Source organism: Girardinichthys multiradiatus, chromosome 13 (genome assembly GCF_021462225.1).
Source record: "Girardinichthys multiradiatus isolate DD_20200921_A chromosome 13, DD_fGirMul_XY1, whole genome shotgun sequence".
In the NCBI taxonomy this organism is placed as follows: domain Eukaryota; kingdom Metazoa; phylum Chordata; class Actinopteri; order Cyprinodontiformes; family Goodeidae; genus Girardinichthys; species Girardinichthys multiradiatus.
Genome location: NC_061806.1, coordinates 6,309,445 through 6,337,259, shown reverse-complemented (window position 1 = coordinate 6,337,259; position 27,815 = coordinate 6,309,445). Strand labels below are relative to the sequence as shown.

The 27,815-nt window shown below is 39.6% G+C and overlaps 1 protein-coding gene across 4 annotated transcripts in view; it reads left to right on the top strand.

Moving 5' to 3' along the window:
• Positions 1–27,815, top strand: part of vars2 (valyl-tRNA synthetase 2, mitochondrial) — a 61,645-nt gene that overhangs the window by 9,027 nt on the left and 24,803 nt on the right. For 3 of the 4 annotated variants that reach the window (XM_047384678.1, XM_047384679.1, XM_047384677.1), the window contains exons 3-18: positions 1,966–2,047; positions 2,126–2,226; positions 12,407–12,528; positions 12,641–12,707; positions 13,647–13,744; positions 13,841–13,922; positions 15,963–16,082; positions 18,209–18,317; positions 18,392–18,480; positions 21,152–21,242; positions 21,350–21,477; positions 21,656–21,759; positions 23,868–23,949; positions 24,097–24,173; positions 24,359–24,446; positions 24,581–24,674. In XM_047384678.1, the coding sequence (XP_047240634.1) occupies positions 1,966–2,047; positions 2,126–2,226; positions 12,407–12,528; positions 12,641–12,707; positions 13,647–13,744; positions 13,841–13,922; positions 15,963–16,082; positions 18,209–18,317; positions 18,392–18,480; positions 21,152–21,242; positions 21,350–21,477; positions 21,656–21,759; positions 23,868–23,949; positions 24,097–24,173; positions 24,359–24,446; positions 24,581–24,674 (1,534 nt within the window). The remainder of the gene's footprint in view (positions 1–1,965; positions 2,048–2,125; positions 2,227–12,406; positions 12,529–12,640; positions 12,708–13,646; positions 13,745–13,840; positions 13,923–15,962; positions 16,083–18,208; positions 18,318–18,391; positions 18,481–21,151; positions 21,243–21,349; positions 21,478–21,655; positions 21,760–23,867; positions 23,950–24,096; positions 24,174–24,358; positions 24,447–24,580; positions 24,675–27,815) is intronic. The other variant, XM_047384680.1, reaches the window with a different exon arrangement.

Below are 27,815 nucleotides of genomic sequence, written 5' to 3'. Positions count from 1 at the left end.
TTTTTGCTTTACAAAAAGGATATCTCAAGAAAGAATCCTAATTGCATGATTGACTTTATTAAATTAAGGCTGCATCTAGCATTAATGTAGGCAGGCCACATTGCTGTAATATTAACCTGTGTTTGTATGACCTTCAACCATTTAGATTAATAATTCGTTGGTGAGTGGGTATTTAAGGGTGTGTGCGTGTGTGTGTGTGTGTGTGTGCGCGTGTGTGTGTGTGTGTGCGCGCGCGTGTGTGTGTGTGTGTGTGTGTGTGTGTGGGTGGGTGGTGTTGAAAAAAGTGTGTTTGTGCTGAGTGGGTGTATGTGAGCAAGATTATCACCTGAATTCACACAGTTGTTGGAGTTGGAGTGAAAACAGTAGAAAACCTGCAACACTCAGCACCTAAGAACAGCAGAGGGTAGGTGGACTCTGCTCGGATGGCCGTAGCATCCCAAGGCAGACTGACACAAGGCCCCTAGGGCAGCCATACACCTTCCTGGTGGGAAAACAAGAGACCACTGCCCAAACCTCGTCACCCTGAAATGTTAAATATTAGTACTACTACTTCATTGATAATTCATAGTTTATAATTCACTTCAAAACAACCTCCGCTGCAACAAAGTGTCTCACAGATAAACCAAATTAACATTTAAAACATGAAACAAGTTAAAAGGACAGCGTTAAAAACGACAAGATCAAAACAATATAAACAGAAGTAAAAGCAATGAAAACAAAGTTTTAGACTTCATTATAAGCTTTCATTAAAAGATTTCAAGATGGATGACTCCCTGTGGGCACCCCTGAAAGGAAAAGCTAAAAGATGAATAGAATTCAAAGCAATAAGCGTACAATTAAGCATATAATTAAGAATAAAACAAATATCCATCGAAAGAACTACAATCCATCAAAAGAACTACAATTAAAGTGAAGCTAAACTCCAAATTAGCCTTTTTTGCAGATAAACTGTATAAACTGGACCTTAAGGGTTACTGTGCATTTTTTACATTTTCATGTAAACTTGTTTAATTCTGCAATACTTATTCTAAAACCTTCGTAGTGCTGCCCTCTTTGGGTTGAACGGTGGTTACTGCAGTTGAATTTTCCTATTGGTTCAAGCCTTTCAGATGGTTCAAATGTTTGAAATTGTCTAGCCCCACATTCAGGTATAAAACCATCTCACTTAGACACACACCCCATAGCAAATCAGGAGTTGGAACATCCACCAAAGTGGGCAGTGCTCAGAGACACTGATGGTCAAGGCCAAGGAACATGAAGCAATGATCATAGCGTTATATACTTTCAATCATATGCTTTACTTGAGATAGTAAAAATCTACATGGAAGTGTAAACTTTCTGAACGTTTGTTACTGCTTTGAACGTCATCCCGTGCTAGCAATGATGCTGCTAACATCACTTTACCTCTTAGAAACTGCACCCATTCTCTCCTCCACTGCAATCGCTGAGTCAGTGCCATGAGCCAGTGGCTCGTTTTTCCCCACACTTGGCTTTGACCCTCTGGTTTCTCTGAGCACTGCCCACTTTGGTGGCATTTTTCAAAATTGGTCCGGGGGCAGGCTTATGCTTTTACATCGGGGTTGGCTACACTTTAAAGAGGGTGCTTGTAGATGTCCCATGCTCCTCTGAATCATTGAAGTGTCTAAAAGGCCCAGCCCTTTGGAAGAGCCAGAATTCACTCGAGTGACTTATTTTTCCTGGCAACGCCTTGGCATCCACTGTAATAATCAGGAGAGTCTAGCGAGGGAGAAAGGATATCTATTTTCTTCATGGGCGTGTTAAACCCTGTGACTTAATCTTAGATGAGCAGAAGACAATAAATGAATGGATGAATACATGATTGCTAATATGCATAATATGACCTTTAATACAGATAGAGCAGTGATCACTCAATACATTTATTGTTGCTATGTTAATTGGTGATGAAATCCTATATGAGTATCTTCTAAATTCTCTTGCTTTCAGAAAGCTGAAGATCAAAAATTAAACTGGAGTGAAAAAGAGAAGATAGTGTATACGACTCAAACGCCTGCTGGGACAAAAAAAGGTGATTTTCTGTACACATAGTATGTATTTATTTAGTGATCTATTGAGTTATTCTGTGATTTTATTCATTTGTTTGCAGATACAACCTTGCCTTTGCCATCTTCCTACAGTCCAGAATATGTGGAGTCTTGCTGGTATCAGTGGTGGGAGAAAGAGGGATTTTTTAATCCTGATCAACATGTGAGAAATCTTAGCATATTTCTTTGATCAAATGCAGTTAAGTAAATTGTGGAGTTTTAGGGACAATGCTTAATTTTTATACAGTTTTTAAAATGCACACTGTAATTACAGAATAACTTGTTGGATATACACTACTCACAAAATGTTAGCGATATTTGGTTTTCCAATGAAATTTCAGGATGAAGCTAGAATGCACAATAACCTTTACAGGTAAACTTAATGTAACCTTCTCTAAACGTTTGAATGCAGATTTCCAAAGGTTCAGTGTTTTAGTGCTTTTTGCACAACTTGCTCTAACAAGGAGCTTAATGACAAAATTAACAACAGGTGTTTAATCCATGAATCAACCAATACATTCCCTGGTTCAATCATCATTGATATACGTATAAACAGTCCTTCTTATCATGCTGTTTACATTTTGACATCATGAGAAATAGACGGCATCTAACTACAGTACCTTGCTGTTGCGAGGTTTCAAATAGGAAATTCACAGATGGAGGTGGCCACGGAACTTGGAGTGTCACAGAGTGTCATCAGCAGGTTGCAACAGATACAGAGAGACTGGAAGAGTCCAAGAATGGCATAGAATCCTTTGCCCACATCTCACACTGATGAATTTTCATTGTAATCAGTGCCCTGGGGAACCGTATAATGAATGCCACTCAACTCCAGATACATTTAAGGGAGATGAGTGTCACGTCAGACCATTTGAAACGGTTTACATCAGCGGGGTCTGCGTGCTAGTGGACCTGCAAGGGTACCTGACCACACCACCACGCACAGGCATCATCGTCTTACATGGGCCAGAGAGCATTTACACTGGACAAGGGACCAGTGGGCCCCAGTGTTGTTCTTTGATGGTTGATTAATGCTGAGCAGAAATGATGGCTGCCAAAGATGTTGGAGATATCAAGGAGAGTGCTATGCATCAGCCACTGTTGTCACCAGATGAGCCTTTGATGGTGGGGGTTTTAGTGTGGGCAGGTGTGTCTAGCCAATACATAACTGCCCTACACTTTGTGAATGGTACAGTGACAAACCCATACTACCTGAAGAACATCATTAATCCAGTCATGGTGCCCCTGCATGAACAACACAGGCCAAATTTTATCTTTATGAACTATAATAATCCAGCTCATTAGGAAATGGCTGCTGGAGACTGGGGTACCTCTAATTGAGTTGCCTGCACTACATTCAATGTGAGTCTCATAGAAAACCTATGGGATCAGCTGAGTTGCCATCTAGAGGCTCATAACTCTATACTACAGGTTCTCAATGACCTTAGGACTGCCCTTCAAGAAGAGTGGTATGCCGTGCATCAGCAGACAATAAGTCGACTTGTGAACAGCGTCATTGTCAAGCTGTAATTGATGCTCAAGAGCACATGACATGTTACTGAGACATTTTTTGTTGTAGGATACCCACTACTATCTGGCTTTTGTTTCAATAAACCGTTTGAAATAATAAAATCACCATGGCATGCTACTTAAATGCCCTACTTTCATGTTATAATATCACTGCAGCATGAAAGTTTTACGTTTTCCATAAATTTCACCCGAAAGCCACCAGAAAGGATAGAGGGCGTTGGCATGATCTGTTTGCCGCTTCTTCTCCTCACATTGCTTTAGATTGTTGAGGACATTCTCATGGATTAGCTGGACACTTATGAAAACTTGTGCCTAGGCATCCTACATTTTTATGGAGTTTCTGTTTACTGTTTCTTTGACCATGCGGCTTAGCAACATATCTGATCCACTGCTACCGGCATCAGCTTTGGTGTCCATCCCCCAGCTGACTGGACCTGTTCTGCTGTCATGAGCCTGTGTGGAAGCCTGGAGTAGCTGACCTGGATGTCCTGACAACTGATGTTCTTACTGACATGAATCATCTTTCTAAATGCCTAGCCACACTTAGTTCCCGTGGCTAACGCTGACACATACGGCATACCAGGCAACTGAAACACCTGGTTTTAGACCACAATAATTTATTAGTATGGTGTAGGGCCTCCTTTTGCGGCCAATACAGCGTCAATTCGTCTTGGGAATGACATATACAAGTCCTGCACAGTGGTCAGAGGGATTTTAAGCCATTCTTGCAGGATAGTGGCCAGGTCACTACGTGATACTGGTGGAGGAAAACGTTTCCTGACTCCGTGTATATTGACCCAGTGGAGCTCCCGACGGACAGTTCTGGTGTAAACAGGAGAGTTGAGGTGCACATTTAATTCTGCCGTGATTTGGGCACCCGTGGTTTTATGTTTTTTGGATACAATCCGGGTTAGCACCCGAACATCCCTTTCAGACAGCTTCCTCTTGCGTCCACAGTTAATCCTGTTAGATGTGGTTCGTCCTTTTTGGTGGTATGATGACATTACCCTGGATACCGTGGCTCTTGATACATCACAAAGACTTGCTGTCTTGGTCACAGATGCACCAACAAGACGTGCACCAACAATTTGTCCTGTTTTGAACTCTGGTACGTCACCCATAATGTTGTGTGCATTTCAATATTTTGAGCAAAACTGTGCTCTTACCCTGCTAATTGAACCTTCACACTCTGCTCTTACTGGTGCAATGTGCAATCAATGAAGACTGGTTACCAGGCTGGTCCAATTTAGCCATGAAACCTCCCACACTAAAATGACAGGTGTTTCAGTTTCATTGTCCAACCCCTGTATATTGCGCCTATACGGAGCCTAAATAGACATGTTGCCCCTCCATCAATTGCAACTATCAGGCAATCCGGTATATTGCGCCGGCCACGATACATCCATAGAGTTGTAATATGTTAAACCCACCTTCCGTCCTGCCACTTTTCTTTGAGAGCCTCAAGTGGTAAGCAGGAGGATTGCAGAGAGTGAACCACAGTGTACTGTGGAGCTCACAGAGGACCCCTTTACCAGCCTCATCCACCACTACTCTGGAACAATTTAACGTGCAGTCCCTCACTAATAAATCTATTCTTATTTATGATCTTATCTTGGACAAAGCACTGGACATTATTTGCCTGATCAAAACCTGGCACAAGACGGGGAAATTTTGTGCTCAATAAAGTGTGTCCAAACGATTACTGATACTTTGAGAACCTAGTCCCACTGCCCAGTTTTACCTCCAAATCCAAACCTCCTCATCCCGTGTCAGTGCCTCTTTTACACCGCCATCTCAAACCACACCCTTCATTTCTCCCAGAAATACATGAATTGCTCACTGCATCTTGCTCCATATCAACTAACATTGTCATTGTTGATGATGGAACTGTCTTGGTCTCCAACAATTTGTGAACTTACCAACACACACACTAGGGGCCACATATTAAACCTGGTCATCAAAAACAAAGGCTCCCTCAACAACTACAAAGTTTTTGATCTTGGTGTTTCTGACCATTTGGTGGGTTCGATAGGCTTCACATTTTTGCTACCTGCTGTGAGACAGAAGCGGCAAATATCTTTCCGCAACTGGTGACACAGACCTTACCACCTTGACCACTGACGTCCCATTCCTGCAACAGCGAATAATCAAGTGATGCACTGTAACTCCTCCCTGAGCACTAATTTTTGACCTCCATGCCCCTATCAGCCAAATGAGGTACATTTGAACGTTCTGCACCCTGGTTCACTAAACAGCTGCACCAGATGAAAACAGCCAGCCTAGTCCTAGAATGTGGTTATAGACAGCCTGGACTCACAGTGCACAAGTTTGCATTCCGTGATGATCAGAAGGCTTATGCCAAACTGCTGAAGGATGTGCGCTCTAAATTCTATTCCCACATTATTAATAAAAATGCTTGATACCCCAAGAACTCCTGACATTTTCAACAATAAACTCTGTTGAAGCCACAGGAGCCTCCTACCAATACAACAACCGAGGAGCAATGCAATCGTCTTTGCACTGAAAAAGCTAATAAGACAATTGCATTGCTCCTCGGTTGTTGAGCAAGATCCACTCTTCCCTAACAGGTTTCTCTTCTGTGTCTCCCCCTGTCTTGGATCCTTCTTCTGGGCCTCTGGGACATTTTTCCTAATGTTTGCTGAGGTGAAACCACATTGAGGAAATCCTGCAGGCAATAAAAGTTTCATCATGCATCTTAGACCCCATTCCAATGGCTTTGTTGAAGCACGAGCATATCACACCCATCCTATATTCCACCCACTGGCTCCTAGTCCCATTATATCCAATATAAAACTTTTCTGCTTACCCATAAATGCATCAGCGACCCTGGTCCATCTTATCTACAAGAAACTTATTCCACTCCAAAACCTCCACAGGTCGTTCAGCCCCCAGCTTCTCCAGGTCCCCTCTACCAGGCTCAGAACCATGGGGGACAGAGTCTTTTGATCTGCTGCACCGGCTCTGGAATTGTCATAATCTTCCCATGTTAGGTTTTGGGTTTGAGTTCTGTGTAACTTCGTAGCACTGCCATGTTTTTCACTTGCTTTAGTTCATTCAGGTTTGTTAGATTCATGCTGTTGTTCAGGTGTTTGTTGCTTCCCTGATTTGATGTACAAATGAATATTTTCCTTATAGATCTGGTTCCCCCTTGTTAATGTTCTTTAGTTAGTCTCATTGTTTACTTGCTCCAGTTAATTTAATGTTTTTCTGTTACCTCCCTGCTCATTTGTGTTTATTAGTCACTCTTCCTGAGTATTCTTTAGGCTCCCTTTCACCATCTGCTCCTGATTCTCTCCCTGATTAGCCTTCTTTGGTCTAACTTTTTAGTTTTCATTGTTTGCCACTGGTTCCTCCTGATGTCTACCCTGAAAACTACCGTGCAAATCCTTCCTGCCCATGTCCTGTGTCCTTTTCTTTTGTAAGCCTCTTGTTGGTTATTTTTTATTATTAAACAACTCTTCTACTCACCATGTGGCTCCCTCGCTCTGCTCTGCACCTTGGTCCAACCCCAAATCAGCATTATATAACAGGAATAGCCTCCATCCATCACTGAAAGATGTGCAGAGTCAGGATTCTTTTAAATTAGGACATAATACAGTCCTGTTTAGGAAAACGTTTAACTGCTAAATATCTATTTTACTCTAGTGTTTTATTCTTGTGCTTTAATTGTAGCACTCTTAGATCTCTTGGAATGAAAAATGCATTATAAAATAAAGTTTAAAATTATTATTTCCCTATTTTTTTGTGAGCAGTGTACATGTGGAGTCACAAACTGTTATGTAAGCTTAACTGGATGCAACCAGTTGTATCAGAGTTGTATGCAATCTACACTCACCAGCCACTTTATTAGGTACACCTGTCCAACTGCTCGTTAATGCAAATTTCTAATCAGCCAATAACATGGCAGCAATTCCATGCATTTAGGCATGTAGACATCATCAAGACGATCTGCTGCAGTTCAAACAGAGCATCAGAATGGCGAAGAAAGGTGGTTTAAGTGACTTTGAACATAGCATGGTGGTTTGTGCCAGACGGGCTGGTCTGAGTATTTCAGAAACTGCTGATCTGCTGGGATTTTCACACACTACCATCTCTAGGGTTTACAGAGAATTGTCAGAAAAAGAGAAAGTTATGAGGGCGCAAATGCCTTGTTGATGCCAGAGGTCAGAGGAGAATGGACGGACTGGTTCGAGCTGATAGAAAGGCAACAGTAACTCAAATAACCACTTGTTACAACCAAGGCATGCAGAAGAGCATCTCTGAATGCACAACACGTTGAACCTTGAGGCGGATGGGCTACAGCAGCAGAAGACCACACCGGGTGCCACTCCTGTCAGCTAGGAACAGGAAACTGAGGCTACAATTTGCACAGGCTTACCAAAATTGGACAATAGAAGATTGGAAAAACATTGCCTGGTCTGATGAGTCTTGAGTTCTGCTGCGACATTTGGATGGTAGGGTCAAAATATGGTGTCTACAACATGAAAGCATGGATCCATCCTGCCTTGTATCAATGGTTCAGGCTGGTGGTGGTGGTGTAATGGTGTGGGGGATCTTTTCTTGGCACACTTTGGGCACCTTAGTACCAATTGGGCATCGTGTCAATGCCACAGCCTACCTGAGTATTGTTGCTGACCATGTCCATCCCTTTATGACCACAGTGTACCCATCTTCTGATGGTCACATCCAGCAGGCTAACGCACCATGTCATAAAGCACGAGTCATCTCAGACTGGTTTCTTGAACATGACAGTGAGTTCACTCCACAGTCACCAGATCTCAATCCAATAGAGCATCTTTGGGATGTGGAACAGGAGATTTGCATCATGGATGTTGAGCCGACAAATCTGCATCGTGTGTGTAAATGGACTGAACTTATATAGCGCTTTTCCAGTCATACAGACCACTCAAAGCACTTTACACTAGAGCCACATTCACCCAATCGCACTCACTAACGCTCACACATTCATACACCGATACACAGATCGGTAGGTATAAATTTATGTTACAAGGCCATTGCTGAGTAGATGTTAAGAAAAAAAGAAGGGCATAGTTTTAAGGTTAAGAAGATTTACAAAAGTCAAATCTTAAATTCAAAAATAAAAAAAACCAATATCAAGTGTAATGTTTTGTGGGTTAAGACTAGGACCAAAATGCAGACATAAATTTGCCCTTTGTAAATGGAAACAGAAAATTTATAGAACTTGAACGAGGAAAACCGGACATCGAGCACTGGCAGAGTGATTCGAGGAACCAGTAAAAACTGGAGCGCTTATACTGAGGGAAGAGTGGAAAATGACGTTGTAGCCAGGTGATCTTAATCAGAGGCACTAGGCAGAGAGGAGCCACGAACCAAGGGAATAAAAGACTAACATTCTGATCGAAGAGAATAAAGTACACAAAGAACAGACCACAAGAAAGCAGCAAGAAACTAAACACAAAGGAATTAACTCATATGGCAAGACATTTCTAACAAAAATAAAGAATTCAAAAATTATAAAAACACCATTACTAATGAAAACTGAAACCCAACCACCAAAGGATCATGAAAGAGTTCATTTCATATTAACTTCTGATCTAAATATGACCAATTAAAAAATTTCAAGAATTTGCTTTTTGCAGTATTGGATCTTAAGAAGGTTCTAATTAGAACTTCACAATGCTCTATTTAGAACTTAACGAAGGGCATGCACTGTCTGGAACTGATGTCCATGTAGTGTAAACTTCCCTTGCCATTTAATGAGATTCAGGGGAACATGCAGGATGGTCCAAAAGAGTGACGTTATTCTCCAAGAAGAAGTGCTTTGTCAGGTGGCCATTATGAACTGCGGTGTTCTGTTGAAAAACCCAGTTGTTACCACACAGGCGAGAGCTTTCAGTCATGAGAGATGCCCAATGCAACATCGCCACATAGCTATCTGCTGTTTGACGCTGTTTGGGTCTACCACTAGACTTTTTGTTCCATAACTCTCAGGATCTTATAAGAAATTCTAAATAAGTCTTACTGCATCCAACCTGAGTAGCAATGCCACGTTGTGAGAGGTTTTGCTTATACAGCTCAACAATCCTACCGCATTTAAAAAAAGTGAGTTTTCAAGCTTATGCTATCCAAACAGTGTGAATACTTGAAAATGTCATGGGATCCAAATATTTGTGCAGATTCTGGCTTTTGAAGGCTGTGGTCTTTAACATTTGCTTATAAAAGCATGTTTGAGTTCAAATGCAGTTGTCAATAAATTGTCTGCTCAATGTTATTTTGCTCTTGCTCCCATTTCTTTTAGGATTGTGAAGCTATGCTTAGAACCTTCTTAAGATCCAGCAGTGCAAAATGCAAATTGTTGCATTTTTTTAAACTGTGTATGCCATGCTAATGTTACTTTGAAAAAAAGCTAAATTCAAATAGTTCATAATTATAGTACAAATGTATTCTGATAGGCGATGCTTTATTTAACTATCATAGTTCTATTGCTGAAGAGTACACCAATAAGTACACAAATGAAACTATGATCTTTTTTAACAATCTGATCTTCCTTCCAAATTCATGGCCGGACAGTTAAAGAAGAAATCAGTATGGAATGACAACAAAGTTTTCTACTGTAAAAAAAAAAAAAAAAAAGGCAGCAGTATTCATCTTCAGATTCTTGTACAGGTCCTTCTCAAAATATTAGCATATTGTGATAAAGTTCATTATTTTCCATAATGTTATGATGAAAATTTAACATTCATATTTTTTAGATTCATTGCACACTAACAGAAATATTTCTGGTCTTTTATTGTATTAATACGGATTATTTTGGCATACAGCTCATGAAAACCCAAAATTCCTATCTCACAAAATTAGCATATCATTAAAAGGGTCTCTAAACGAGCTATGAACCTAATCATCTGAATCAACGAGTTAACTCTAAACACCTGCAAAAGATTCCTGAGGCCTTTAAAACTCCCAGCCTGGTTCATCACTCAAAACCCCAATCATGGGTAAGACTGCCGACCTGACTGCTGTCCAGAAGGCCACTATTGACACCCTCAAGCAAGAGGGTAAGACACAGAAAGAAATTTCTGAACGAATAGGCTGTTCCCAGAGTGCTGTATCAAGGCACCTCAGTGGGAAGTCTGTGGGAAGGAAAAATTGTGGCAGAAAACGCTGCACAACGAGAAGAGGTGACCGGACCCTGAGGAAGATTGTGGAGAAGGGCCGATTCCAGATCTTTGGGGACCTGCGGAAGCAGTGGACTGAGTCTGGAGTAGAAACATCCAGAGCTACCGTGCACAGGCGTGTGCAGGAAATGGGCTACAGGTGCAGCATTCCCCAGGTCAAGCCACTTTTGAACCAGAAACAGCGGCAGAAACGCTTGACCTGGGCTACAGAGAAGCAGCACTGAACTGTTGCTCAGTGGTCCAAAGTACTTTTTTCGGATGAAAGCAAATTCTGCATGTCATTCGGAAATCAAGGTGTCAGAGTCTGGAGGAAGACTGGGGAGAAAGAAATGCCAAAATGCCAGAAGTCCAGTGTCAAGTACCCACAGTCAGTGATGGTCTGGGGTGCCGTGTCAGCTGCTGGTGTTGGTCCACTGTGTTTTATCAAGGGCAGGGTCAATGCAGCTAGCTATCAGGAGATTTTGGAGCACTTCATGCTTCCATCTGCTGAAAAGCTTTATGGAGATGAAGATTTCATTTTTCAGCACGACCTGGCACCTGCTCACAGTGCCACAACCACTGGTAAATGGTTTACTGACCATGGTATCACTGTGCTCAACTGGCCTGCCAACTCTCCTGACCTGAACCCCATAGAGAATCTGTGGGATATTGTGAAGAGAACATTGAGAGACTCAAGACCCAACACTCTGGATGAGCTAAAGGCCGCTATCGAAGCATCCTGGACCTCCATAAGACCTCAGCAGTGCCACAGGCTGATTGCCTCCATGCCACGCCGTATTGAAGCAGTCATTTCTGCAAAAGGATTCCCGACCAAGTACTGAGTGCATAAATGTACATGATTATTTGAAGGTTGACGTTTTTTGTATTAAAAACACTTTTCTTTTATTGGTCGGATGAAATATGCTATTTTTATGAGATAGGAATTTTGGGTTTTCATGAGCTGTATGCCAAAATCATCCGTATTAAGACAATAAAAGACCTGAAATATTTCAGTTAGTGTGCAATGAATCTAAAATATATGAATGTTAAATTTTCATCATGACATTATGGAAAATAATTAACTTAATCACAATATGCTAATATTTTGAGAAGGACCTGTAGTTCCCTTGCACTAAAAGGTTGCTTAGAGGATATTGCTGTAGTTTAGTTCAACCTTACTTGTTTCTTTGGCATTCTGCTGATCAATTCCAATGTGATGAATGGAATTCAACTTAAACAACACCAGAGACTAAGAAGTGCATAGCAAATATATATTTAGACTGTTAAATGAAGTCTCACTACAGTAATTGCTCCCAGCTTACACAGATGATGTTGCTCAATATTTAAAATAATTGGTTGAAGCTTATTGACAGATGGGAGGTGACAGAGAAGAGTGGGAATGCTCTGAATTTATGGTAAATGATAACATCATCACAGTATTCAACAATATCAAATTGACAATACCAAATACATATTTAGTCTAATAGAAGTAACACATGGGAAATGGCCACTCTATCACTGAGCCAACTGATTTGCACCTTGGCATTAACATGTGATACATTTCTAGATTCAGTATGATAATGCACTTTTGCATTTCCACTTGGTAATACTTTTATTAATTTTGTTTGCTATCTATGCTGTATCTAACTTGTTCAGGAGAGGTTGTCTCATAGTGTGGATCAGACGTTTTCTCTATGCATTCCTCCACCAAACGTGACTGGCACTCTGCATCTGGGCCATGCTTTGACTGTAGCTGTACAGGACGCTCTGGTTCGATGGTAACAGTCAAAAATATGCTACATGAAGAATCAATTGCGAAACATTGACTCAAAAATATTTTTGAAATACTTTTTTACTGATAAAGTCATTCATAATTTTGTAATTTGCTAGGAGAAGGATGCAGGGTTACAGAGTTCTGTGGGTCCCTGGATGTGACCATGCAGGTATTGCAACTCAGGTATGACAACTTTGTCTTCTTCTCTCTCCTTTATTTATTTTTGTCCCATGGTAATTTAAAATATTAAGAAATGACACATGTAAAGCAACTGTTACATCTGCAGGTACAGTCCAATGAAAAAGTAGTTGCTCCTTTCAGATGACTATGTTTTTGGCCTTTGTGTCACACACCTAAATGTTTCAGCAAACGAATGCTATTACCATTCAAAGATCACTTACATAAACATAAAAAGCAGCTTTCAAATAATAATTTAAAAACAGCTATCCGAACCAACCTGACTCTGTGTGGAAAAAGTAATTGCCCCCTAAACTAAATACCAGATTATGCCATTCTTGATTGGAACAAGTGCTATAAAGCATTTGCAATATTTCGGAATAAATCTTTGTGGAGAAATTTTGGCCCACTCTTCTTTGCAGACTTTAAATCTCATTGGATGGTTTTTGAGCAGAAACTATATTGTTTCAGTTCACATCACAACAATTCACTCAGTTTAAGTCTGGACTTTGATGAGGCCAATCCAAATCTCATTTTTGCCATTCAAAGCTGGACTTGAAGGTAAGTTTGATTAATTGTGCTGCCTAGCTCAAATGGTCTTAGGTTTAAGGTCACAATCTGATGGCTGACAGTCATCTTGAAGATTTCTACTAGAGAGCAGAATTTATAGTTACATCATTAATGGCAAGAACCAGAAGCAGAACCATCATACTACCTCCACTATGTTAGACCGTGGGTATGGTGTTCTTTTTCTAAAATTCTGTTTGTTTGTTTTACTCCAGATATAATGGGACGCACAACTTCCAAAACTCCAGTTTTTGTCTCATCAGTCCATAGTATATTTTCCAAAAAGTAGCAGAGACCATCAAGATGTTTGGTGAAACATTTGAAAGATGTGTTATATGCTGCAGTATTTTTCTCACTCTAGTGTTTTTTGTGCATTAGACAGTGGTGGAGAGGAGACTTCTGAGAGAAACAGGGAAGTGCAGACAAGATTTTAACAGAGAAGAATTTTTACAGGAAGTCTGGAAATGGAAAAATGAGTAAGTCTTGTTTCTCATTACCTCTTCAAAACTATTTGGTTGAGTGGTATGCTCAATGTTTGCTTCACTCTATCTGACCTCTTCGTGTATGTCCAGGAAAGGGGAGGAGATTTATCACCAGCTGAGGAGGCTTGGTGCTTCTTTGGACTGGAGCAGAGCCTGTTTCACTATGGATCCAGTGAGCCTTTATTGACCTCTGTTCCTCCCCTCTTATGTGACCCTTTAATGTGTCTTAAAATGTTTGCATGTAGAATTACAAGTGTCTGGCATCCAGGACAAAAAATTTGTAAGAAACTGTGCTTTCAAAATGTCTGCAGTGAAATACATGTTTGTTTAGAAAGGGCTTGTGTTACTTAAATGGTTACAAATAAATGGATTATGGGAATTCAACAAACACACTTGCATGCCCTTGTTGCACATGTGTGTGACACTCTTTAGTGATATTTCCAACATTATATATGAAGTATCTCTATAATGAAATTGCACGCAGAACCCGTGAACATTTGGCATGAAATACAACATTAACAATGAAAACAGCAAGTTTACAAAACTAGATAAAGTTTAAAACAATATGAATTACAAAGCTGTTGTCTGTATCAGGACAGAAAGGCTCCAATGAAATATTACACATTTTTAATAGTTCAACTTAAAGAAAGTGCACCATCAGTCAATTGTTACATATTGATTACCAGATTGTGTAATTAGATTCAGGGTGTAATAACACCAGCCAATTTTGGTCTGCTTTAAGCAGACCAGAGTTGATTTCCCCCGTTGGTCCAGACCTTTGGTGCATGTGTGAATACACTCAAGGGACCACTGGTTCAGACCCACTTTTTGAGGTGGTCTCGGTCCGCTTCCAAACGGACTCTGAAGCAGTTTGCCTATGGTCTAAATACAAACCAGCCTTGATTCGACCTAACTACAGAAAACAAATGTCTCTTTGGACTAAACAAGCCAGTAGCTGGTAGCAAAGGTGTACGCTGTACTGAAATCATACCTTATGAACTGTATATTGCTTACCAATGCTGCTACCAGCATGTTGTAGGACAGTGCACATTGCCTCCTTCGGCTTGTAGCGTGCATTTGCCAACGCCGTTCCAAAAATATAAATAGAAGGTAGCACAATTAGTGTTGAATGAGCTGCTTTTGACCCTCACAATGATATTGCAGCTCTAATAATGGCACAAATATGCAGAACAGAGGGGCTGCATACAGTATTTCCACAGTTGTTTTCCTCCATATTCAGGTCTGTGCTCTGTCCCGTCCCCTTCATTTTTGTCCCATGGGAGCAATGATCGTCATCTGCGTGGCTTTGTTTGCAATTAATAGTTAGCTTGCAAAAAGTATAATGTGAAAGCCATTGAAGAAAAAAATAAAGTCCGCTTTTGACCTAAGGACTTTCCTGGTGTGAATACATCCAAAGATTAAGCCAAGATGGAAAACACTGTGAAAACTGAGTATGTATGTATGTATGTATGTATGTATGTATGTATGTATGTATCGAGTGTGTGGACAGGTGTGTTTTACACAGATAACGAGTTCAAACATGTGCAGTTAATACAGGTAATGAGTGGAGAACAGGAGGGCTTGTTAAAGAAGAATTAACAGGCCTGTGAGAGCCAGGATTCTTACTGGTTATAAAATGCAAATAATTATCATACAATGTGTTTTTCTGGATTTTTGTTTTAGATTCTGTCACAGTTGAAGAGTACCTTTGATAAAACATGTGTCTTCTATTAAGACTTCTGTTCAAGGTTATTCTTTAAATGGCCCACTGATGTCCCCTTTTGAACGTCTTTCAGGCGTACCTCCTTAAAAGCAAAACCAAGGAGGGAAAAGAGGGAATAAGAAATTGGTAATTCTTTGGAATCCCCCAGAATGAGCTGTAATGGAGATGGTTGTCTTGTTTCTTTCCTAAATCTGAATTGTTAAAAATTGTGTGGAGGTTCTGGAAGTCCATTTAAAAGAAGATAAAAGCTTTCTGTTCAGGAGGACTTATACTTCTAAATATTTCATATCATTGAATTTTTTGTATTGTATCAGTTATGTTTCAAGTTACTGAGAGGTCTTTGTTGTTATAGCTTCTGTAGGAAGCAAACTCATTTACTACAGTTAATTATAATAGTGTGTGGTGTCATTATCTACATAACAAAACAAATGTTTCACTGTTTATTTTTATATAATTAAATTTTTTTTTTAAATGTTTATTTGATTTCAGGGTTTTAGCAGAGCTGTAACTGAGGCTTTTGTCACATTGTGCGATTCTGATCTTATTTATCGGTCAGAAAATTTGGTCAACTGGAGCTGTGCTCTTCAGTCTGCAATCTCAGACATAGAGGTGAGAAATTCCGATATAAGAAATACAGTTTTGTTTTGTCTCAGTTTTTTCTATTTCGTGGCACAAGTGCCCTGTATTTTTTAAGCTGACTGTCAGCAAAGGGGGGGGGGTGCAATCAATGGGCCGGGACTCGAACCCGTGACGGCTGTGTCGAGAACTGTAGCCCTCATACACGGGTTGTGCCCTTTACCCCTGTGTCACCCCAGCGCCCCTCAGTATCGTGATATTAGCTTCAGTCTTGTAACTATTGTAATTTATCTATTTGCTATTATGCTGATTTTTTTTGTATTTAAACCCCTAATTTTCAATCATACGTTTTTCTTCAACTTTATATTTTTCCTTTGTTTTTGTAATACAAATGAATTTTGAGCAGTTTGACTTTTCCAACCCCTTTTATTTCTTACCACCCAAATACATTTAAAACAATCTCCTCTTTGGAGGAGATTTCACCAAAAATGTCTTCCCTGTTGCTGATCGTCAGCCCAAGTACGACCCAGAGCTGGAACACCTACACTAAAATAAATAAAGACATTGAGATTTTTCAATTGTATTGTAAAATATTTGAGAACAACTTTCCTATTATATCGCACTCGTACTCGTCGTCTTCCGCTTCACACAAGACTGGTTCGCAGGGGCAGCAGACCCAGCAGAGACACCCAGATGTCCCTCTCCCCAGACACCTCCTCCAGCTCCTCTGGGGGGAGCCCGAGGCGTTCCCAGGCATGCCGAGAGACATAGTCCCTCCAGCATGTCTTTGGCAGTCCCCTGGGCCTCCTACTGGTGGGACGTGCCTGGAACACCTCCTGAGGAAGGCGTCCAGGAGGCATCCGGTATAGATGCCTGAGCCACCTCAACTGGCTCCTCTCGATGTGGAGGAGCAGCGGCTCTACTCCAAGCCCCTCCCGAATGGGCGAGCTCCTTACCCTATCTCTAAGGGAGTGCCCGGCCACCCTACAGAGGAAGCTCCTTTCAGCCGCTTGTATCCAGAATCTCGTTCTTTTGGTCATGACCCAAAGTTCATGGCCATAGGTGAGGGTAGGAACGTAGACCGACTGGTAAATCGAGAGTTTTGCTTTTCGGCTCAGCTCTCTCTTCACCACATCGGACCGGCACTGCGTTACTGCGGCAGCCGCACCGATCCGTCTGTCGTTCTCCTGCTCCATTCTCCCCTCACTCGTGAACAAGACCCCAAGATACTTGAACTCCTCCACTTGAGGCAGGAACTCCCCTCCAACCTGAAGAGTGTATTTGAAATAAATCCAAACTTAAATAGACATGGACATATAAAAACAGCAACATTTTTCAATTAGTTCTGATAAAAAAAAAGGCATGACATTTTCCTGCCGAAATAACCCTTAATCTCCTCTTTGATTTTCCTACTTACTTACAAGTTCCAAATTACACTTCTGCTTCAATATGTTTACACATACAAGTCAGCCATTCCTGTCACAGTGATGCTGCCCCATACCATCACAGGATTTCACACATTTTGCCGATAACATCCTGAATGGTTCTTGCTCATGTTGGCACATGCAGTAAAGTCTGGCATTTTTTCCCAAAGTACTCAAAACATGGATTTGACTATTTCAATTATTATATTATTTTATTCCAGGTGACTGATAATTCTTATATCTTCAAATTTGACATAAAGCAAATTTTTTACAAGATTTCTACATATTTTTCCTATTTAAAACCAATATTCACAAAGGCATTATGTATTATTTAATTTATTCAAAAATATTTATCAGTCCCCAGGAGAAATTAAATTTAGTTGTAGCTCAAATTATACAGTTTTCCTGTAACATAGAATGTTTGGTTTATTGAAGAAACCCACTGCAGTTTGTTTTCATTGCAACTTTTTTTTTCAACAATCAACACAACTTCAGTGTTTAGGGTGTTGCTGAGCTATAGAAACATTACAGTCAATATAAATCCCAAACTATTTTCTTTAGCCAAGAGTTGGAAAAGCAAAATATTTTATCATTTACTTTCAGATGTTGACGTCATCTTTTATTTTGTTTATGTGGTGCAAATTTTTAAGGAAGATTGTCACTCATTTTGTTTGAAATCTTCTTTCTGAAAAGACAAAATTTAAGTGAAATTTGAAAGTTGTTCATTTGCCTTAGGTTGAGACAAAGGACGTGTCTGGGCCAACCATGATGTCTGTCCCTGGTTATGAGAATAAGGTGGAGTTTGGAAACATGTTTACCTTTGCATATACTGTAGAAGGTTGTGGTAAGTATTGGTGACTGGAAACATTAACAATGTTGTTCAATAAATTCATTTGCTTAGTTGTATATTCCTTTCAGATAGTGAGGTGCCAGTGTCCACCACTCGTCCTGAGACTATGCTTGGAGATGTGGCTGTAGCTGTTCACCCAGATGATCCTCGATATCAGGTGAGTAGCTTTAAGAAGATGAACTTGTGTTGCAAAATATTTTGTGATGAGTCATTGATGTGGAACAGCTCTCAGTCCAGCCCAGTCCAAAAACATGGATTTTGGGTTACATGGAGATTTTAATGCTCCATCAACTATGAGTGTCTCTGTGTTTGCCCTATGATGGATTAGCAACATTTTCCAGGTATGCCCCACCTCATGTAAACAGTGGCTGAGACAAAGTCATATTACTCAGCAATATTCACTACATATTGCACACTTTATTGTTTTCTCATATTAATATACACACATTATTGTCGTGCATCTATTGTCTGTGGCTGAGATAAAACGTATCTTGAAACACTGCCATCAATGTGATTTATTTTAGATGCGTAATTGAGAAAAATGACACTGCATGATACAATTTATGCCTCTATCACAATGCAATTTGATTCAGTGATTAAAATAAACTAAGTGAGATTTGAGCAATTAATTAATAAGGCACCTACCTTTGACAAACAAGTCTTTACTAAGTACTTTAGTGCATTTTTTTACAAAAATGAACTAACATTAAGGCTTAGTGCAACATTAAAACTTGCCAGGCAACAGATTAACACGTATTATAATCATTGAGCCGGAAAATAGATTTTCTGTTATGATCAATAAAGATAAAAAAGATTTTTTATTTTATAATATCTTGCTTTACAGCATCTTAAACATGAAATGCTGCTGTAAACTAGCACAGGTATTGCTGTTATAAAATAATTCTAATCATGAGAACTTTCTAATGTTAACATGGGGGGCAACATTTTTCAAAATATCTTGCATCTTACCTTGGTAAAACAGTATCCTGTTCCTGTGAGTGGCTGGGAGCAACATGTTCATATGTTGCTACTGCAGGAGTCTGTTGCACATTGTTTACAGGTCTGAATTTCTGCTTCCTGTAACCTACACCTCTATTACTGAAAAGTTTCTACTTTATTTTTATCAGATTAAAGGTGTGAAAGAGCAATGCAGCACTCTTATAACACTTAAAAGGTATTCCAGGTTGTTAAGATGAAGAATTTTATTTCCATGTCAGACTATGGCATACAGTTGGAATGACACAACACAGAGGGAAGGGAGTGTGGGACAAAAATGTAGCATTTTATTTCTAATAATTATTTTGTGCTGGATATGGGAATCTAGGCAAATTTTGTAAATTTGTCAAAATTATAGGGAGTCAACAAAATGGAAAAACAAAAACATATGTTTTTATAATTGACGGAGTAGTTGCTCTACTAGCTGTCATCTGCTTTCTAAAAGAGATTTTGTGAACAAGAGGAATAACTCACAAAAACACAATGTTTCTTGTTAAAAACGTAGAGAACATCATTATTAAACTGATCAAATTTTATTGTTAAAAGAACATAAAAATGGCTGCATCTAAACTTAATCTCAAAACTTGCCTGTTTCCACAGCTGTTCTACTGATGCGCTCACATCTAACGTGGTGGTGCCGCAAAACAACAAATATAGCATAGACAGCTGAACCTGTCTGCCCTGTGATGCTAGCGAAAACACTGGGCTGATTCACATATGCAAAATGACAAAATCTATGTATGTAATATGATATATTGACTTGCCCCAACCTTTGAGCCCTACTGCCCTAAATTTCTCATAAAGGTTGTCTATGGTCTGCTCCCAAATCCATCAAATCTGCACATCTGGTGGATAAGCAGAGACAACAGCCTGCTAATAATGACCCAAGCCGCTGTGGAAAAGCATTTGAAGAGGGGAAGCAAGACCATGTCTAGATAATCATTGCTGAAATCACTAGCATGGGAATTTAGTGGATGAAACATGCTTAACCTTGTAAGAACACAGTTACTTTTGTTAAAGCTGGAGAGACAAATACTGGCAGGGATCTTAACCTTTAAAAACCTTTGTGAAATAAAAATAATATCTAAGGAAATACATTTTAAATGGTACAGACAGAATAGAATAAAGGAACAAAATCTAAAAAGAAATAAAGAAAATAAATTAAAACAATTAAAAACAAATGCACACGTCTGAAAACAGCTGGCAAATGTAATAGGGATATTGAGGCTCTGATAAAATATTAAAGTTAGAAATCAAAATTAACATATCTGATAATGTCACATTTCATAGATTAGTTCTTTAAACTGATTTAAATATTTGTATTGGGAGATTAAATAAAACATTGAGCAACTCTATTCCTCCATAACTTACTGTGTGTAAGGACTGTATTAATGTGACACAATTAAGGTGCATGTGCCTAACAGAGGACGTCAATTGTGATTTGATAAATCGGATAGTAACTGAAAGCCACACTTTCACCTTGCATTGTAATAGATTAAATAAGATTCAGACGAAATGCATGAAATAAATTGTTCCATGCTTCTGTAACATTCTGTTGTGGTCTATGTTCAGCTACAATCCGTGAGAGACAGTTTTTATTGGACAGTAATTATTCTGTCTTAGAACTGTCTGATAGCAAAATGCCTGCAAACCTCCCTCTATTCCCTCATCCTTGGGGCGTGCCTGGACTCTCAAGGCGGGACCAGCCGGCCTCTGTCCATGTTTTTGACTTTTCCCTCTTTATCCTTTTTATGAATCATTCAAACCATGCTTGGCTTTCCTGCCTCATTACTGATAGTCTGACATGACAGACATCTTTCTCTCTGTTTTAGGCTTTTCATGGACAGTGGTGTAGACATCCTTTCACCAACAGACTCATCCCCATTATTACTGATACAATTGTGGACATGGAACTAGGAACAGGTGCCTAGATCAGTGTCACTAAACAGTTTAATCAAACATTGAGCGTTAAATCCTATGCAGCTTGCTTTTCTGGGAGAAAGTATTTGTTGTTTGTATTTGCTTTGTAGGAGCTGTGAAGGTGACTCCTGCTCATGACTTCATAGACTTCCATCTGTCGCAGAGGCACTCTCTGCTACGTCCTTCTGTCATTAGAGGAGATGGGACCATGGAGCCATTATGTGGACAATGGCTGGAGGTGCAGGAGCATTAATGTGTTAGATTAGAATCCAGTGTTGAGGATAAATATTGTTAATATCTCTATCAGGTTGAACATGATGAAGTAGGTGTATTCTTCCTAAGAAGTGTTAAGCACTTCACTTTATTTACAATTTTTCATCAGATATTACACATTTTTCCTCTTTGTTTCTTTAAAGGGTGTGAAGCGATTTGATGCCAGGCAGCTGGTTGTGAATGCGCTTGCTGAAAAGAAACTTTTTAGAGGAAAGAAGAACCACACCATGATTTTACCCATCTGCAGGTAGTAGAGCAGAGTTAACACTCAACATATGTAACTCCTATAACTATAACTCCTTACATAAGACACTTTCAAGTTGGAATTGAGACACAGCTGTCCTGTCTCTGGATCATTGGGTGGCTGTGGGAGTTCGTCCTGTAACCGGTGGGTTGCTGGTTCGATCCCCTGCTCTGTCTGTCTCAGTCGTTCTGTTCTTGGGCAAGACGCTTCACCCACGTTGCCTACTGATGGTGATCCGAAGAATCGGTGGTGCCTGTGTATGGCAGCCTCACTTGTCAGTGTGTCCCAGGGCAGCTGTGGCACCCCTCTCACCACTGTCAGTGTGTGAATATGTGCATGTGTGAATGACTGATTGTAGCCCTTTGGGGTCTTGATAAAGCACTATACAAGTTCAGGCCATTTACCATCATTTAACGCAGAGGTGTCAAACTCCAGTTCCTGAGGGCTGGTGTCCTTCTAGTTTCAGATGTTTCTCTACTTCAACACACATGAATCAAATAACAATGTCATCAGCAGTACTCTGAAGAAGTTTACTACATTCTAAGGATGCAATATAGTCAATTGATTCAGGTGTGCAGGACAGCACATTCAAGGACTGGAGTTTTGACACCCCAATCTAAAACCTGAGGCAGCATGGGTGGTTTTCTTCCATTAAAAGCGAAGTTGTTGTTTCACCAATGTCAACAGATTGTGTTGATAAATTTATTTCTTCCATTAAGCAAACACTGGATGATCATAAAGTAGCAAGGTGATCCATTCTTACCCATAACAGCTCATTATTTTTATGCTTCGGTGACCTGCTGACGTGGACCAGAGGCATAACAGGATGGGGTCAGCTCCAACCACCCCATCGATACCGTTCAGTTGATCGCAAGGTGCTAAGAAACGGAGTAGATCGTGAGTTTGAAGGCTTACTGGGTGTTGGGTTGTTGATATAGGCAAACAAATACTCTGTCTTCTATGAATACTGTTATCAAACAAAACCTGACGCTATATATGATTATATCTCCCTCTCAGACTTAATTCAACCCTTTTTTTCCTTCAAGTGTTCTTGATTCTTAAGCCATCTGTTTTTTTTTTTTATTGTTTAGATATTTTTATGTGACGTGATCAGGAAGAACCAAATGACAAACCAAATGAGGAATCTAGTTTGACATAATGTTGTTTGTTATCTAATTTTTGGAAGGCTTTTTAAAAAATACATAAACGATCTATTAGAGGAATCCTACGACAAAGTTTCTGGAGCAAATAACTGTTCTGTTTATTAGTTTTATTTCAAATAATCTGTTTTCTAAAATATACTTGCTGGTTCCTGGTACACAAAACCATCCTTAACAAGAAAGTATGTGAAGCCAGATTTGCTGCAGTATAGATTTATTGCATTTGTAATGACATTAAGCTTCTCCACCAATAACCAGTAATCTCTTCATATTCTCACATTACATTGACTTTCAACTGCATTTAGATCAGGATTCCAGTGGACTTTTTTCCGGAGGTGAACTTTTGGCTTATTATTTGTTGCTTTTGTTCTTAGTTCTACTTTTCTAATTTCTTTAATCTGGTTTCTGTGTGTTTCTGGCTATTGCTCAGCTGTTTGCACTTAACTCATTTTGAAAGCGATGTTGCTTTTTGTTTCATATTCAGGACGTTTGCTAGGGCAACATGAGTTTAAGCTTTTGATTGAATCAGCTTCTTTTAGTCCATTCGTCCATCCATTCTGTTCTCATCTGATCCTGTTCAGTGTCACAGGAGACTGGTTCCTATCTCCATCAATATGTGTAGAAGATGCAGGTTACGAACTAGACATGCCATCAGTATTTCTTTTCTAAGACGTTTTACATGTAATAGGCCAATGTTTGCCAGATGTTAAAAATATTATAATTTTCATTACATAATATATTGGGGTAAAAATAAATGTTTGTTGAAAAAAAAATGCTGACATGTATTCAGTTTATTTATTTAATGTTTTCTTGCAAGGTTTTTTGAACAGACTTTTTTGAGCATGTGGTGCATTTCCACCAGTTTCCCTAATAGCTTTTCATAAAACAACCTCATCAGTGTGATAATGTTCATAATTGTTTGTGTCTGTTTTCCTCTCTTCTGATTCTCAGCCGCTCAGGAGACATCATTGAACCACTTCTAAAAAAGCAGTGGTTTGTCCGCTGTGATACAATGGCTTTGAAAGCTATACAGGTATGTTTGTGGGTGTGAGATGTTGATAATTTAGAAAGCCTCTGGTGATTGTGTTTATGATAATGAAGTCATGTCACCATAACCTGAAAGTCTTTAGAAACATTTAATAGTGAAACCTAAAACATGTAATTGAAATTCTAATGCCAGGCTGTAGAGGATGGACAGTTGGAAATCATTCCTTCCCACTACACCAAGACGTGGGCAAACTGGCTGTCCAGCATCAGGTAGGATGCTCTGGCGTTTAGATTTGATGAAATTTAGTACTCATTTTAATGGTGAAGTGAAGAAAACATCAGCTCTGTGCGCTGTCATTCCTAATGTCACATGTGCATGAAATAGATCCACCTTGATGATAAATGAGCTGTTGTTTTTATACCCTACAACTGTTTGTTCGCCGGTTGCACTACAGTGACTGGTGCATATCCAGGCAGCTTTGGTGGGGTCATCAGATCCCTGCTTATCAAGTAGAGCTTCCCAGCTTGACAACTAAAGAAGAGGTTAGTCTGTGCAAAGCCTGTAGTATTGTTTTTTGTGTTAAGAATATAATACCGTGCCATATTTTTCGTCAGTGTCAGTCTGTCTCTTGAAGTTGTAATTGTTACTTTGTTTGCGCTCCTGTGTGTTGTGGTAGGAGCTGTGGGTTTGGGGGAAAAGTGAGAAGGAGGCCCGACAGAGAGCAGCTGTGAAATATGGATTGAACCCAGATGACATCTCTTTGCGACAGGGTGACCCCCCCCTTACTTTCCTACTTTCATATCAATTTTGAATGAAGCATTGCATTCATACTCAATGTTTCAGTGTGTCCCAAGATTACTGATGGATTTTGTTTCCTTCTACTTCTAATAGTTCGAATACCCGATTTGTTTGTAACACTTCTACTATAGTATTACTGCTTCTGCACTACTTTGTTCAGAGGTTGACCTAAAGAACTGTTCTCAATCTATGAGAATTTAAATTCTGTAAAAGTCCTCTCTCTGGACAGAAAGAAAAGAAAATGAAAGCTTGTGTTTTTTACTTAGAGCTCCTGAGCCATTATAAAACAAATATGACACAAAGTGCTCCACCTAACAGAAAACACTTTACATCCACTATACAATTGTTTGAATATTTTTAACTGGGGATGCACAATATCAGAAAAGCATTTAATCTGATACCATTCATCAATATTGAGATGATGCTTTTGATTACAATTAACCTAAATGTTTGTGGCACTTTTTGTCCTTTGCCATTACACAATTTCTGCCCCACTCTCAGTGAGCTTTAGTACGCCAGCCACTAAAGATATACAAGTCCTTCTCAAAATATTAGCATATTGTGATAAAGTTCATTATTTTCCATAATGTCATGATGAAAATTTAACATTCATATATTTTAGATTCATTGCACACGAACTGAAATATTTCAGGTCTTTTATTGTCTTAATACGGATGATTGTGGCATACAGCTCATGAAAACCCAAAATTCCTATCTCACAAAATTAGCATATTTCATCCGACCAATAAAAGAAAAGTGTTTTTAATACAAAAAACGTCAACCTTCAAATAATCATGTACAGTTATGCACTCAATACTTGGTCGGGAATCCTTTTGCAGAAATGACTGCTTCAATGCAGCGTGGCATGGAGGCAATCAGCCTGTGGCACTGCTGAGGTCTTATGGAGGCCCAGGATGCTTCGATAGCGGCCTTTAGCTCATCCAGAGTGTTGGGTCTTGAGTCTCTCAACGTTCTCTTCACAATATCCCACAGATTCTCTATGGGGTTCAGGTCAGGAGAGTTGGCAGGCCAATTGAGCACAGTGATACCATGGTCAGTAAACCATTTACCAGTGGTTTTGGCACTGTGAGCAGGTGCCAGGTCGTGCTGAAAAATGAAATCTTCATCTCCATAAAGCTTTTCAGCAGATGGAAGCATGAAGTGCTCCAAAATCTCCTGATAGCTAGCTGCATTGACCCTGCCCTTGATGAAACACAGTGGACCAACACCAGCAGCTGACACGGCACCCAAGACCATCACTGACTGTGGGTACTTGACACTGGACTTCTGGCATTTTGGCATTTCCTTCTCCCCAGTCTTCCTCCAGACTCTGGCACCTTGATTTCCGAATGACATGCAGAATTTGCTTTCATCCGGAAAAAGTACTTTGGACCACTGAGCAACAGTCCAGTGCTGCTTCTCTGTAGCCCAGGTCAGGCGTTCTGCCGCTGTTTCTGGTTCAAAAGTGGCTTGACCTGGGGAATGCCCATTTCCTGCACACACCTGTGCACGGTGGCTCTGGATGTTTCTACTCCAGACTTAGTCCACTGCTTCCGCAGGTCCCCCAAGGTCTGGAATCGGCCCTTCTCCACAATCTTCCTCAGGGTCCGGTCACCTCTTCTCGTTGTGCAGCGTTTTCTGCCACACTTTTTCCTTCCCACAGACTTCCCACTGAGGTGCCTTGATACAGCACTCTGGGAACAGCCTATTCATTCAGAAATGTCTTTCTGTGTCTTACCCTCTTGCTTGAGGGTGTCAATAGTGGCCTTCTGGACAGCAGTCAGGTCGGCAGTCTTACCCATGATTGGGGTTTTGAGTGATGAACCAGGCTGGGAGTTTTAAAGGCCTCAGGAATCTTTTGCAGGTGTTTAGAGTTAACTCGTTGATTCAGATGATTAGGTTCATAGCTCGTTTAGAGACCCTTTAATGATATGCTAATTTTGTGAGATAGGAATTTTGGGTTTTCATGAGCTGTATGCCAAAATCATCCGTATTAAGACAATAAAAGACCTGAAATATTTCAGTTAGTGTGCAATGAATCTAAAATATATGAATGTTAAATTTTCATCATGACATTATGGAAAATAATGAACTTTATCACAATATGCTAATATTTTGAGAAGGACCTGTACATCAGATGTGGGCATTAAGGGCAGTAAGAGTCAATCCAATCTGCTAAATATGTTATTGATATGCAGAACATTAATGCATAGCACTTGAAATATAAAATTTAGTCAAATATCACATCAATGCAGTCCTTTGTAATTGCAATATTTCCTTATTTTTAAATAATCTAATGCAGATAACATCAGAAATTGTGAAAAAACTATGAAATATTGCGTGTTTGGCCAGTATTTAACAATAAAATAAGCATTAAATGGCAGGCTAACTTACAGTAAACAGGTTTAGCATAGCTTGACCATATAGTCTTAGAACAGTTGTAGCTTTATTTTTCTTTGACAGTATTCACTGCTTCCACTGTCAAGTGTCAGGAAGAAGTAAGAAAGCCCTGAAGGAAATGATAAAAAATACTACTGTTATAGTGTGCAAGTGTCAACTATTCTGTTACAAAATTTACAATTTTTGCTCATTTTAAATAAAATGTATAAAACACAGTTATAATTTTGAATATATTTTACAGAGAGAAGAGTGGAAGTACAGTATGGTTCTAAATATAAATAATATTAAAGTTTCATTACTTATTCACAGTTTATTTTGCAGTCAGTCTTTTAGTTTTATTATCGGGTTTTTATATAGTCATCTCAGGAAACAGGTCAAGTTCATACAGTACCTAGTAACATGCAGTCCAATTCAGTTAAATTCATTTACCTCAGTCCAGTTCACTGTGCTTCCAACTGTCTCTATCCCTTCAACGTTTTGATTTCACTGGGGAGATTTTATGTGATCGCAAGCAGCACATAATTGTAAAGTGGAAGGAAAAGGAGGCTTTGTTTTTCAAAATATTTTACTAATCAAAATTTGCAGAGTACATGTGTAACTCTTCTGGGTCCACACCCTCTACAAACACTTTTTGTTGCAAAACCGCTGCAAGTCTTTTCAGGTATGTCTCCACAAACCTTAAGCAACTTTACTCCCTAGAAAAATATCTCAAG